This window comes from the organism of the source record quoted next, unplaced genomic scaffold (assembly GCF_019419815.1).
Source record: "Pyrus x bretschneideri cultivar Hongxiangsu unplaced genomic scaffold, Pyrus_bretschneideri_v1 Contig4, whole genome shotgun sequence".
NCBI classification, from domain to species: Eukaryota; Viridiplantae; Streptophyta; class Magnoliopsida; order Rosales; family Rosaceae; genus Pyrus; species Pyrus x bretschneideri.
In genome coordinates, this window is record NW_025999723.1 from 4436552 (window position 1) to 4450951 (window position 14400).

Below are 14400 nucleotides of genomic sequence, written 5' to 3' on the forward strand. Positions count from 1 at the left end.
GGATCCCATTTGGATCCAAATTGTAGGAATCCTAAAGATCTCATATTTTAACTATTTATCTTACATCGTAAGGTTAAAAATCATTTAAATTTTATTATTTAAAACTAAACATAAATAGTAACTAACGAAAATTGACAACACGATATACGATGATCGGCTAAAATATGAGGATTCTTGGGATCCCCAAAAAAAGGAGGATCCTCATGCTAATCTTCGAATTCAAATTGATCACGTCAAACCATTTGACATAATAGTATAAGCGACCCTAAACAATTTTCTTTACCAAAAACGAAATACGAAACTGTAATTCCATAATATATCTTGACATCAAATAAGTTGAACTACATGGTGAGCGAGATCCTTCCTTGAAAAGTGAGAGTTACATTGGTTGTAAGGGCAAGATACGATCATTTGATAGTTCCCTTGGGGATGGATGATGTACAAGGCCCGGCCGAGGTCATAAACGGGATACCCCTGAAGGTAGCCACACCCTTATCGTCAGTGAAAAGATTCTGCAACGATGAAACACACACAAGATTTATGTGCCTAACTTCAACTTGGAGCATCATAAATGCAATGCCGTATAGACAGTTAATGCATAATTGATGAGATAGTGACTGTTCTGGTCAAATCGCCACAACTGTAATAACTGTCAATGCCTCCGTAAAACTATATCATAATTGCCAATACATAAAGAAACACAAGCACATATTCACAATCGATAGAGGCCTATCAACCAATTGGTTCCTGTAAGGATTGGGACAACCCCAACCACCCCCAGTAGGGCCCATCCCCTTCCATCTCGTCCTGTCACATTCTCTATTTTGTCTTTCTCTTTCTATAAAAAATTAATATAAGATGTTGATGTAGCTTAACTGTGACCATTCAAATAGTAGGGAAGAGAAGGGGAGGGAAAAAAAGAGGAGTGAGAATCCTACTCCCCCCAGTAGGGCCAGTGCCTCACAATTTTCATGTGAACTTTTTAATGGTTAGCCAAGCAGTAACTTGTGAAGTACAAGTTTGCATTTAAGTTATGAACAGTGAATAAATTAGGCAGCACATGTATGGTTTTCCCCGAATGCACTAAGAAGATCCACAAACTGAGAAAAAAACAGAACATACCGGTGTGATCTTGTCCAGCTGTTTCTTTTTTGGGTTCAGCACATCTTCTGGCTTTCCATCAACCCTGGATAGGAAGAAGCGGATGTCAAGATAAGTTTACTAATGAAAATGTCTGGTTTAAGCTCCAAGTAGTTTCAGGTAACTCACCCAGAAAATGATACACGTTCCCCCAGTTTGGCTCCTTGTGGAGGTAGCAAGGGCTCTACTAGGGTGTGATCTTCACTAGAAGCACATAGCACCTGCCCACATGCACACAAATAAAACTCATACCTTGTATGTTTGTTTACCAGAAGTTAATTTTAGAAAAACTTAGCTTTCGCTAAAAAAGGACTCTCCATAAGCTTTGATCATATAGAACAAATTTGGAAGCTTATACTAGAGAACAGTGGGATTATTAATGTTTCCTAAGGAATGGATGGAAAATTAAATATTTTGAGCACAAGAGATGAAAACAAAAACAAAAATTTGATTACTAGCTAAGCAGTGAAGGAGTCAACAAGACCTAACTAACTCATCAGCGAGAATAATGAGTTAAATGACAAGAAACACATACCAGTCCTTGTGACATCACATCCCGTAATTTCCCAGGTTTCACATTCGTAACCAGCACAACATGACGGTTCTGCGTAGTTGCATGCACCAAACAGATACATCAGAGTTTAAGTGTGAATGTTCATCTGTGTAACAACTATGAAAATAACAAAATAGACATGCAAAAGATTATGTGAAAAAACTATCTAGTTCCAAATATCAAGGAGTAATCATACTGTTAACTCCTCTGGACTGATATATTTTGCCAAGCCGCTGACCACTTGCCGTAATTTAGCTTCTCCGACATCTATCTCCTCGACCAGTAAACTGTATCAAGTATGAAAACAAGGTTATGAATGATTTCACATCCTCCAAATATACAATAGCATTCAGAGTTCAAACTTCAAGTCAAGACAGCCAGCAGTTCAATCGGTTTTCTAATGAATCAATGGGCACATAGAGGAAAAGAAAGAGAAAAATGTTGCCCGCACACCTATCAGCAGACGGATGCTTCCAAGCTTTGCGCACGAGGCCAACCTGTATATTCAATAAACTGACACTAACTTCTTTGTCTTTCTCAACTGCCTCTGTTTCTGGTGATTTTGTCTTCTCATTAGTAGCTTTTTTATCTGCTTTCTTATCCAACGTAACTTTCTCTTCCCCTGCAGCCTTTACCTAACAATTCCAATGAAAAAAAGTCATCAGAAAAGAACAGTATAGGAAGGAAATCTAAAAGTAGAAGCTTTGTTCGGACTATAGTAGTTTACAGCACAAATCCAACCATCGATTCACTAAGGAGGTTGACCAGATATAGTGTTGGTCAACTAGTTGATTAAGCGCAATATGGTTATTCCTGGTTATATTGGAAATAGAGCAAAAGAAACAGTAGAGAGATGTCTATATAATACAGCTCAAGTAGTTTTGTGCAGATATCTAACAAAGCAGTATGGGAACTGTTCGTAAAATAGGTTAAAGAACTGAGGCAGTGGATAGCCATAATTATATAACTAGCTACTTGGCATTCAGATGAGGAACAGCTTATGGTGATTTAAACTTGGAAGTCAGTGCATGAGCCTACTCTACTACACTGTTTGGTACTGTCAATCATTCTACAATTATATGCTTTTTTCTAGGAAGAAATTACATGAATTCAGCATTGTCGGAAATCCAAAGCATAAAGATATCCTAAAAAAAGGGAAGTCTTGTTATATAAGTTAGATAACTATTCAAATTATCTTATCAAATGAATTCAGCATTATACGAATATATGCATGTAGGTACAGCCGTAAAATTTATAACTAACTTGTATCTCAGTAAGATTATTTAATTTGTACTGAAGGAACAGGTGTAAATTTAATAGGATGTACCCCAGCATCACTTTTCTTTGTGTTCAGGTCTGCCCCTGGTTTGTCTGCGGTTTTTGTGCTTTGGACAGTCTTCTTTGCATTTGAACCAATTTCCATCTTACCCGCACTTTTTGCTCCCAGCAAATCATCCAACTCCTGCATACATAATGATCAAGGGATACAGTGTAACATAAGTCCACTTTGTGATTCACAAGAAAACATTTTTTACTATCGTTTCAACATTTAATATTTCCCTTCTATTGCAATAGCAGGTTCAGAGATGCATAACTGAAATTGAGATTCCAAATAAAATAGTAGATTTTACTTACTCGAAAATCAAATATATCCTTCTCTACCACTATCTTCTCAAGTACGTCTCCGAAATCCACCTTGTTCTGGAGAAGAAAGTTGTGAGCATTAGTAACTATGACATTTCTGAAAGCTACACGTGGAAACAATAATAACAAGTAGCTCACGTTTCTACATCCAATGACACAAGTTTGTAACCACATGGTACTTCATTCCAAGATTGAACCTTTATTAAACCTCTGAATTAAAGATAGCAGCACTACTCAGAACATGGAGGCGTACCTGGATGTAATCCACCCATCTCAACAAATGCGGCAACTTTTGCCTATCTGTATTTGAAAGACCAATCTGCAGACAAACCACTCAACAAATGACCACAATTTCAAGCGCCATTTCTACCACATTGCATCAAAATGTTCATGTCCGAATTCAAAAACAATCCAAGAAAAACTAACATGAAAATATTGCAGTTCTAAAGCGAAAATATCAAGAGAATTACAAATTGCAAAGTATTGAGAAATGTGAAACACGATCGAAATCGTGCATGTAGAAGAATCCATACCACAGAAGAATGCACTGCAGAAAACACAACAGCATCAGCTTCAGAAGGTGTGAACCCATTGCCCAAAAGCACTGAAACGTCAGCCAAGGTTTCGTTCAACCCTTCGAGAGCTGCAGAGCATGCCTGGGAATCTGTAGGAAAACCCTCTGCATATCCCACCCAAATCACCACCTACAACCCCCAGAACACAAACTTTTAGTTACATAAAAGTTACCAGGAATCCAATTCAACTAAGTTTTGAGGCAATAAAACTGTAGAACCTTACCCCATCGTTCACTTGCGCTGCGGCACCGTTTTTGGCTGATTTCAGTACCGTTGAGTACAAGCTCGTGATTTCATCGCCAGCGATGTTTTCCGGCAACGATTTCTGCAGATACCGAGCTCAAAATATGAGCAATCGAAGTGGAAGGAAAGATAAAATATGAAAAATTTGAGAGAGATGAAGTTTCTTACAGGATCGAGAGAGAAGTGTTTGCAGAGAGCTGATAGAATCAATTGCTTTCTGCTTACGCTGGTACTTCCCTTGGCTGCCATCTCTTTCCTTCAGAAACCAGAGCTCCACAGTTTCTCAGTTCAGAGATGAGTGGGCAGTTCAATTGGGAGATGTATGGTTTTTGGTTTTTGCATGATTTGGGCTTCTTAGTTTGGGCTTCTTAGGAGAAAAATGAAGCCCAAATTGCCCATGAGAGGATGAATCAAGTGAATCTTGGGCTTTGTAAAGCATTGTTGTCGAAGTGCTTTTAAAATAACTGAAAACATTTTTAAAGAATATGTTTTGGGCTCCAAAAGCACTTGAAGTGCTTTCTGTAAAAGCGCCAGTTATGTTAATCTTGCGGGAGACACTTCAAGCTCTTTTTCATGATTCACTTAAATTTTTACTAAGGATTGATTCCAATAACATTTTCACCAAAAACATTTTCAGTATTTTTAAATGCACCTTCAAAGTAGCCCTTATTTAATTAGCTAGAGGAATTTTTCAATTGACCGTCACAATGACTGGTCCTGTTATTAATCCGCTTATATTATAAAAATATGTATGTCTATTTATGCATATCTTAATGGAGGCCTGAAAGGCTAAAATGTTAATGACATCATTCATCTATATTATGTCATATAGTTTTATACTCTTGATCTACTGCACATGATTATTTGAAAACTATTTAGCTATTGGTCTTGCAGCGGCATCTTGATAGCACCGAGAACGGTAAAAAAATTCTAAAGAATAAAAAAAAAATAGAAAATTTGGATTTATGTCCAATGGATCACATTCATGAAGAAAATGTATTTTGTTTTGGTTTGACCCGTAATCATATACAAAATAGTGAATGGTATAAATTTAACAACACTTTTCCCCCCTCTCGGATTTGGAAAAGGATCCTCGCTAGATCCTTCTCCTAGGATTCTGAGGATCCTATGATCGTGATCGGTCATCATATATCATGAGGTCATTTTTTGTTAGCTACTATTTATATTTAATTTTAAATTGAAAATAATTTATGGCCGTATGAGATACGATAAACGATCATGATCACGGGATCTTAAGAAAAAGGATCCGACAAGAATCCTTTTTCCTCGAACTTACTGCGGAAAAAGAATAATCTAGAACTTAGACGTTATTATAATATGGACATTTGGATTGAAAAATGAGGACCTATATCCTCTAAAGTCTCATAATTGGGATGAACGTGCATGACTTTGCAAGTAACATTTTCTTTGATAATGACATAATTGACATTTGCATGTAAACACACTAATCACAACTATATGTCAGTTTTCGTCGAGACCGGTCCGTTTCTCCGTCTCTGTATTTCTTTCGCTCTCTTACTGAATTGAACAAATCAAACCGGTTATATTATTTGACTTAACTTTCGTTTTTAAGAGCCAATCAAACTGAACCCGACGGTACTCATCCCAAGTTCATATAGAAAAGATTCAAACAATAATCAACTATGGAAGAGATTTTTCAATGTGATCGGAACACGGGGTGGTACACTATGTGTCACTATACAAATGATAGGATATGTACGTTAAAAAATTAATAATTTAAAAATACAATTTCCACCATTTATATCAAAACACGTAGTGTACCACCCGTGTTTTGGTCACAATAAAAAATTTCTCGACTATAAATTATGGAGAGTCCGTCAACTAAAAAATTCAAAAACACTGATCCCATTCGTGCATTGTCTTGTTCTTGTTAGTTTTTCCCTCCTCCATCCAAGGCCGCCGGTATTTTTCTGGTCGAAAATTTGTGTCGAGTAGGGCACATACTGATTGGCCAATAAACATAAAAGCACACCACAGAAAAAGCAAGTTAAAAACTCGAATGTAAATTGCAGAAGACGCATAACCTGGACCATGTCGTTTTACTGTTTTACTTGGGATAAGAGAAAAAGGTCAAAAAATAAAAATAAAAATATCAAATAATAAAGTCAGATAACGAAAATGGATATGCAACTGGCACAGTGAGAGGAATTTGGATCCCTTTTAGATCTGTGTCCACATATTGAGAAATATGAACCGTTTAAGAGAAATAACGTATTTTCGTCCATTCAAGTTTTGGATTTTTATAAAGTAGATTAGTATAATGGGCTAATAAAGGACGTATGATTGAAATTAAGTTATTCAAATTTCTCGGATTACAAGTTCTAAACACAAAAATTTGAAGTAGATCTCGTGATAATAGTCCTTCCCCTCTTTTTTCCTTTTTGAGAAATTCACAACCACTTAAACAAAAAATGCCCTAGTGAAACTTTAGGGTTAGGGTTTTTGGGCAATAGTGCTTGCCATTTAGTCACCACATGTTCATTTCTTACCTTAATTTTTTTTTCTAGCAATTTATAACTGGAAAAATGGTCAGTTTAACTGTCATTACATACATGTATTTACCCACAGAAGTATTGGGATTTAATTATGTGTACTAAATTACTAATAAATAAATCATTGCATTAATAAAAAAAATTAGGGTTTGTTGATGAGGAGAGGAACAAAGATCAATTTACAGTTTGGTGTAGCAGTGAGTGGAGACAGCAGCAGCTGCTGGGGAAAGTGCTTGACAGCATGAAATTTGTAGTGCAGAATGGACTCATTCTTTTGGTACTATGGTAACCTCCAAACTGTCACAACCATAAAATGGTGAGCAATAAGCGTCAATGCATAAAGACAACACAAAATGCTACTCCAATCCCAAAACTTCACAACCCTATCAATCCATAGTCCATCCCCTTTCAAATAGAATTTTGAATGTCGATAAGAGCATCCCAATGAAGGATTCTATATGGGGCTAGAAAAATGATGAAATAGCTCATTTTAGAGTTCTGAGGAATTTTTTGGGCTTTATAAAAGAATCTCTTCCAATTAGGTGTGACAACCCGTTCCAAATTTTACGTTTTTATTTTATTTTAAAAGCGTGAAATTACGAAATTGCCCTAGAGGCAAGGACTTTGACTTCCGTTGACCATCGACTTGAAAGATGTGGGACTTATTCTTTTAGCATATCCTCGTAGTACTCATTGGTACGAACGTATAGGCGAAAGTCGTTTGCGAGTCCGGATTATAACGGTATAGTTACGGACGTTCGAAATTGGTTATTCAAGGTGAGTGTTTATTTAAATTAAATGGAAGCCCAATCAGAAAAAAAAAAAAAAAAAAAAAAAAAAAAAAAAAAAAAAAAAAAAAAAAAAAAAAAAAAAAAAAAGAGGGAAAAAGGCTTCCCGTGCACCCATACCCGCACCACCGCGAGGCCATATTCCAAGGCCGATTCCGGCCAACTCCGGTGGAGTTTTTCGATGCCACCACCACCATTTTGAAGCTCTCATTCCCCTCTACAAAACCCACCCAAGAACCACCTTGATTGACCACGGGATGTGGAGGTTTGAGGCCACGAAAGTTGACGAAAATCAATGGTACTCCGGCCACCCTTCTCCATTTTCCGGCAAATCGGCAAAGCGATGGCCGATGCCACCACTTGGGCTTTGTAGCCCATCATCCCAGGAGCAAAACCCAACCAACCTTGACCCCGTTGGACCACCGTAGACGACGAATCGACGTCGGGAAGTTTTAGGCACCCGCCGGCTTCGTGGGCAAAATTGACCATCTTCCGTCCACTTTTGGACTTCGTGGCAGGTATGAAAGTTGCTCCACTCACTGAGATATTCATTTCTGTGAAGTTTGATAATTTTTGGAATTTGTTGGATTTTCCGGCGAGTCGGGGCGGCCGACCGCCACCCGCGGCGGCGCGTGCGGCGGCGCGTGGCCGGTGAGCCGCCAATGCTATTTTTAGGCTATGTCGAATGTTTTGAATTCAGTTTTGTCATTCGAATGACGTAGGTTGATCGTTGGAACCTAAATTCGTTATAATACGCTACTTGATAAAAATGTGAATCGATGATCCGACCGTTGGATCGTCACCAAAATTGGATACATTATAATACGTAATATTTAAAGATCATAGGAATTTACGGATCGGGAATCCGACTTACGGATCTTCCTGAATTGGATTTGTAAGTTAGTAAAATAAATGTTCACGGCCACTTGTTTTAGGCAATTGGCGAAGATCTGACCGTTGGATCGTAATGAAATTTTAAGATGTTATTCTAGAAACATATTGTGGATCATTGGAAGTTGCAGATTGGAAATCTGATATGCGGATCTTCCGGGTCAGGTTATACAGGGTTGTAAACCCTACCGTCGATCCTTGATCGACGGTTGACTTGTGGTCAATAGGTCTCAACCTATTTTAGAATGTCGTTGAGGTTGTGTTTTATGTGAATTGCATATTCTTCAGATAAGAGTTCTGAGATGTGATTTGATAATTGGCCACAGGGACCGATCATTCAGGACGCCTCGATGCGCGTGCTAGAGTAGTATAGCGTGGACTTCAGGTGAGTGGATCTTTTCCTTTTTATTGTGCATATTATTGAGAGTTCTATCGACACCTTTAAATTGATTAGGCATATTACTTTCATATATAATTATTGTGAATGCTTGAAGTACAATGTGAACTACGAATGGCTTGATCCCTGTTTAGGGTACGTAGGCAGTCTAACGAGACGTTAGATGCAGCCATAAAATATTTGAGACAAAAGCCTTGCTTGGGAAATTGAGTAATGCGAAGGAAATTGGTAAAGACAAGTTTTAGTTTTGTGAATTAGTTAGTTAAATTAGAGTTAATTGGATTGTTATGGATAATTATTCCTGAAAATAAGTAGTTTGGGAGTATGGCGTTATTGATGGTACACTTCACACCATATTGTTTATAATTGAAAATGCTACGACATGGTTGAGTAGTAGATTGCATCATGATATATCCATGTGTATATTACTTGCTTATAATTATTGAGAATGCTTTCAAGTGCAAAGGTGAACTCAGGACACCCAGGTAAGTTCAGGTGAGTTTATGGTATTAATTGAATCGATTGAGTTATAGCATGACTACAGTGATGAGTTAGGCAACTTCGATACTGTCGTACTGGTTGCCATGTGTTGCACATGTTATGATGAGATATGGATAAGTCGTATAGGTCACTATAGGTGACTCCGACTTATATGCTAGCCATGATTGATGAGATATGGATAAGTCGTATAGGTCACTATAGGTGACTCCGACTTATATGCTAGCCATGATTGATGAGATATGGATAAGTCGTATAGGTCACTATAGGTGACTCCGACTTATATGCTAGCCATGATTGATGAGATATGGATAAGTCGTATAGGTCACTATAGGTGACTCCGACTAATATGCTAGCCATGATTGATGAGATATGGATAAGTCGTATAGGTCACTATAGGTGACTCCGACTTATATGCTAGCCATGATTGATGAGATATGGATAAGTCGTATAGGTCACTATAGGTGACTCCGACTTATATGCTAGCCATGATTGATGAGATATGGATAAGTCGTATAGGTCACTATAGGTGACTCCGACTTATATGCTAGCCATGATTGACGAGATATGGATAAGTCGTACAGGTCACTATAGGTGACTCCGACTTATATGCTAGCCATGATTGACGAGATGTGGATAAGTCGTATAGGTCACTATAGGTGACTCCGACTTATATACTAGCCATGATTGATGAGATACAGATAAGTTGTACATGTCATTTTAGCTGACTCTGATTGATATATCATTTTGTATTGATTTAGTTCATTTGGCCTACTTATTGATGTATGGTGGAGTTGATGGCAAACCGTGGTTTTGGTCATTTCCGAGTATGGTTTGGATATATGTATATATGTTGTACTGTCTTATGGAAAACGATACGGGTTTTACATTTAGGGGCATTACTTTTTGAGAGGTAGTAACTTTGGGAAGCTTGGTTTTATTGCTTACTCACACCTTCTGTTTGGTGCCCTCCAGGTTTTAACTGCTGAGTTTGTATCGACAAGAATCTGTGACGAATCTTTGTATTGATGGATATTTTTGAGGGTATGATTCTTACCCATACTACTGTACCTCACTTATGCTCTGACATCGCGTGTGAAATGGGTTCGCTCCCACTCGTAGCGCACTCTGGTATTTAGACACTTTTAGATTCAAATTTATTCACTTTTTATGCACTATCACATTTTATGGCTTCGTCACCTTCCAGGTGTCGGCCAGCACAGCTCGATTCAGGGTCCAAGTGGACTTTCTGGGTCGGGGTGTGTCAGTTTGGTATCAGAGCATATGTTGGGCAGTATTGTGTTCATCACACGCGTGATGTGAGCACTCTTGGTTTTTGTGTTTGACATTCGAATGATGCCACCTCGTCGATTGGGGAAAATATGTTAACTTTTCTTCAGTTTTGGACAATTTTGTGGTCTTGACGACATTTTATAAAATCATTTTGGCGGTTGTCCTTAGAATTGAAACGAAGATTTTCCTCGTGGAGGAAAGGTATAAAAGTGAGGCAAGTTGATGGCCTAAGTAAATGTTTTGATAATTATGTATCGCCAGAGATATTACCAAATAATTCTATCATTTTCCTACCGCCGTTAGTATTGATTCTTTAAAGAATGGAAATCTTAGTTAGTCTTAATTTCTTAGTAACATTTCGCGGAAGATCATCTGAGGGATAATTATTGTTCGGTCCCTATTAGCACTAATATCTTCAAGCATACTTGGGTTCATGTTGGATCTTTAGGAGGAAGATCGACTGTCGATGAAGTCTTTTTGAAAGTAGATCTTAGGCAAGGTCTTTTTTCTAGCATTGAGATTTTTCATTCAACGCTATTCCAAATTTTTGCTTTCGTAGTTGTACTTATTAAATGGGTGAGAATAGGCTTGCGAATGTAAGTTGTCATATCCTGGGAGTTGTAGAAATCCGAAAAGCAATCATTAAATCCTCCTAGGATCAATGAACTACTTCGCTTGAGCCTTAGGATCGTGGAAGCTTAGAAATAAGCTTTGTAATAGAACGGTAAACTCATGATTGTTGTTTTTACCCTATCACTTATCTAGGTAAACGAAAACCCTTTGACTAACCACCTCTCGATCACTTCCATAGGTAGACATTAGAATCGAAATGCGGGATGGTAGCTCACTGTTAGATTGTTATGAGTGTCGAGGAAACTGTGAAGACCTTTTTGTTCGTGTCGTAGAGTTGGTTAGTAGTACTGTAAATTTCGAGGACGTATACTTTTGGCGTCATATCTCAAAAATCTTACCGCGGATACCACCACATTGTTAAGTTGGTATGGCAACATGACGGAGTATTGCTTTTATTTTCACGATTAGAACCGTTTGAAACGAACCATCTTATTCATTGACCTAAAGTCAACAGTCATCACCTTATTTCAAGGCTAGATGACACTTCTCGGTGGAGATTTTGATGATGCATAATGATTGTCGATTGATGTGACAAGTTAATTCGGATTCAGACTTTCTTAGTAGGTTAACGCTTATGTTTCTCGGTGGTAGAACCGCTAAAGATGAACCATCATACTTATGACCTAGAATTAACAATTTCTAATTTTATTGGATTATTGATTGGGACTTTTATATAGAAGTGTGTCCAAATCTTCATTGATCTTCGAACTTTTTATTACATTTACTTTTTTTGGAACAAGCTAAGTTTTGTCGGAAGCAATAGTAGAATTAAACTGGCATCTATGAGTGCACTATGGTGTACCTACTCTCACACACTTCCAGCATGTCCTTTTCTATTTGATTGGGAAGTATGAGTATCGATATAGATTTACCTTTAATCTACCAAGAAATGGTTCAAATGATTTTGATCATTTTGTATGAATGGAGTTAGAAAGTATCTTTTTATATGCTCAGTTCGAGAGATGTTGTATATGTAAAGAATGTGAAATTCATTAATCGTGATGCTAAACCAATGATACGCTTATATGATGTTCCAATTGGTGGTGGTTTACTTAAGTAGAAAACAATATTTTTCTTGCTCTAAAAATTGAAGTATTGGCAATAGTTGTTTCGTAAAAATGGGTGTTGAAATTTCAACAACTAGGCACTTGTGAAGACCACTAAGATAGAAGTGGGATGTAGTCAACCTCTTCGGGGGATGTGATCTAGAAATTATCTTTGTGACGTGATCAAATGTGGAAGTAGGAAAGAGATAAAATCGAGGCTCCCGTTGATGTGTTCTAAATGAATCCTCACTCTAGATGTACCCCGCTTTTGATTAATGTTGTGAGGATGTTGAGGATATAGAGTTCAAACTTCCTTGGGCAACTACAATTTTCTAATTGCATCCAGAGGACGATGACTTTTTGAGAAAACTACTTCTAGACTTCTATACAAATTCAGCAAACAGAAACCTGACAAGATTATCATCTTGGCGTATTTATATTTCATCGTGTTACATGTTTCACTTCCAAGCCTTTGGAAGTCGTTATGAAGGTTTTGAGTATTAGAAGTTGTTAAGTATCGCATTTCTAACCCTAGATTGATTAGTTGAAATGAGTTACTCAGACCTTTGTGGACGAGTTGCATCTTGTTTGTCCCACCAGTATCATGGCTACAGTATATCCTTATCTCCATTCTAGTTACTTGTAACCACGGTTACAATTTCGAGTTAACTATGGTATCATTGGGGTTGATGTATGGAGATTTTACGCACAGCGCATATTTAATGCACACATACTTTTGTTAGAATTATGGGTAACTACGGTTACGTTCCTGTTTAAGAGTATGGTATCCTTCGAAATATAATACAAATATTGTATGTGCAGCTTGTGATTTACAGCCGATTATTGCGAACGAATATTTAATTGAGATGGTGATGTAGAAAATTTATGTTATTGACGATGTTGCCTCAGAAGGTAGTGAATGAGTACGATCGAGGTTGGTATGTGTATTTCCCATTAAGGGGCAAGATGGTAATATTGCACCCTCGGGAATTGTTACTTGCTTATCAAGACATCAGTGAATTGTCGGTTTTGTGGTGTACAGACCATAATATTAATAACTTATTCGTTGGGTTGTTAAGCAAGTAAACAAGTAGATTATTCTACGTTAATATTTGTATTTACTTATTTAATTCGTTAATGGTTGCTTGGGCTTGACCCAAAAATACTACATGCTAAATTTCGAAGTGCGTTACGCTTTGAACACGTTTATGTAAAAGAGAAGGAAAATAGGTTTGGAGGCATGAAAGAAGAGTCATAACACTCCGATAATGACGGAATGTCATCCTCTTTTATGTAGTCGCTATAACTTGATGTCTTCCTTGTGTATGTATTTACAGGTATATCTCTTTAATTTTGAGTATTCTACTTTCGACTGATGATTTTAAATTTCGAGGACGAAATTTTCTTAAGGTGGGTAGATTGTGACAACCCGTTCCAAATTTTACGTTTTTATTTTATTTTAAAAGCGTGAAATTACGAAATTGCCCTAGAGGCAAGGACTTTGACTTCCGTTGACCATCGACTTGAAAGATGTGGGACTTATTCTTTTAGCATATCCTCGTAGTACTCATTGGTACGAATGTATAGGCGAAAGTCGTTTGCGAGTCCGGATTATAACGGTATAGTTACGGACGTTCGAAATTGGTTATTCAAGGTGAGTGTTTATTTAAATTAAATGGAAGCCCAATCAGAAAGAAAGAAGAAAAAAAAAAAAAAAAAAAAAAAAAAAAAAAAAAAAAAAAAAGAGGGAAAAAGGCTTCCCGTGCACCCATACCCGCACCACCGCGAGGCCATATTCCAAGGCCGATTCCGGCCAACTCCGGTGGAGTTTTTCGATGCCACCACCACCATTTTGAAGCTCTCATTCCCCTCTACAAAACCCACCCAAGAACCACCTTGATTGACCACGGGATGTGGAGGTTTGAGGCCACGAAAGTTGACGAAAATCAATGGTACTCCGGCCACCCTTCTCCATTTTCCGGCAAATCGGCAAAGCGATGGCCGATGCCACCACTTGGGCTTTGTAGCCCATCATCCCAGGAGCAAAACCCAACCAACCTTGACCCCGTTGGACCACCGTAGACGACGAATCGACGTCGGGAAGTTTTAGGCACCCGCCGGCTTCGTGGGCAAAATTGACCATCTTCCGTCCACTTTTGGACTTC

At 37.8% G+C, this 14400-nt stretch overlaps 1 protein-coding gene across 1 annotated transcript; it reads right to left on the reverse strand.

Annotated features, from left to right (window-relative positions):
* Positions 1-171: 171 nt before the first annotated feature.
* On the reverse strand, positions 172-4482 carry LOC103953737 (methionine--tRNA ligase, cytoplasmic). The gene is made up of 12 exons (XM_009365517.3): positions 4324-4482; positions 4136-4237; positions 3871-4041; positions 3591-3656; positions 3329-3394; positions 3021-3155; positions 2147-2328; positions 1890-1980; positions 1676-1744; positions 1270-1361; positions 1123-1186; positions 172-512 (listed from the first exon to the last, which is right to left on the reverse strand). The coding sequence occupies exons 1-12, from the start codon at positions 4402-4404 to the stop codon at positions 408-410; spliced, it is 1224 nt and encodes a 407-aa protein (XP_009363792.1). The 5' UTR covers positions 4405-4482; the 3' UTR covers positions 172-407.
* Between the last annotated feature and the right edge of the window lie 9918 nt (positions 4483-14400).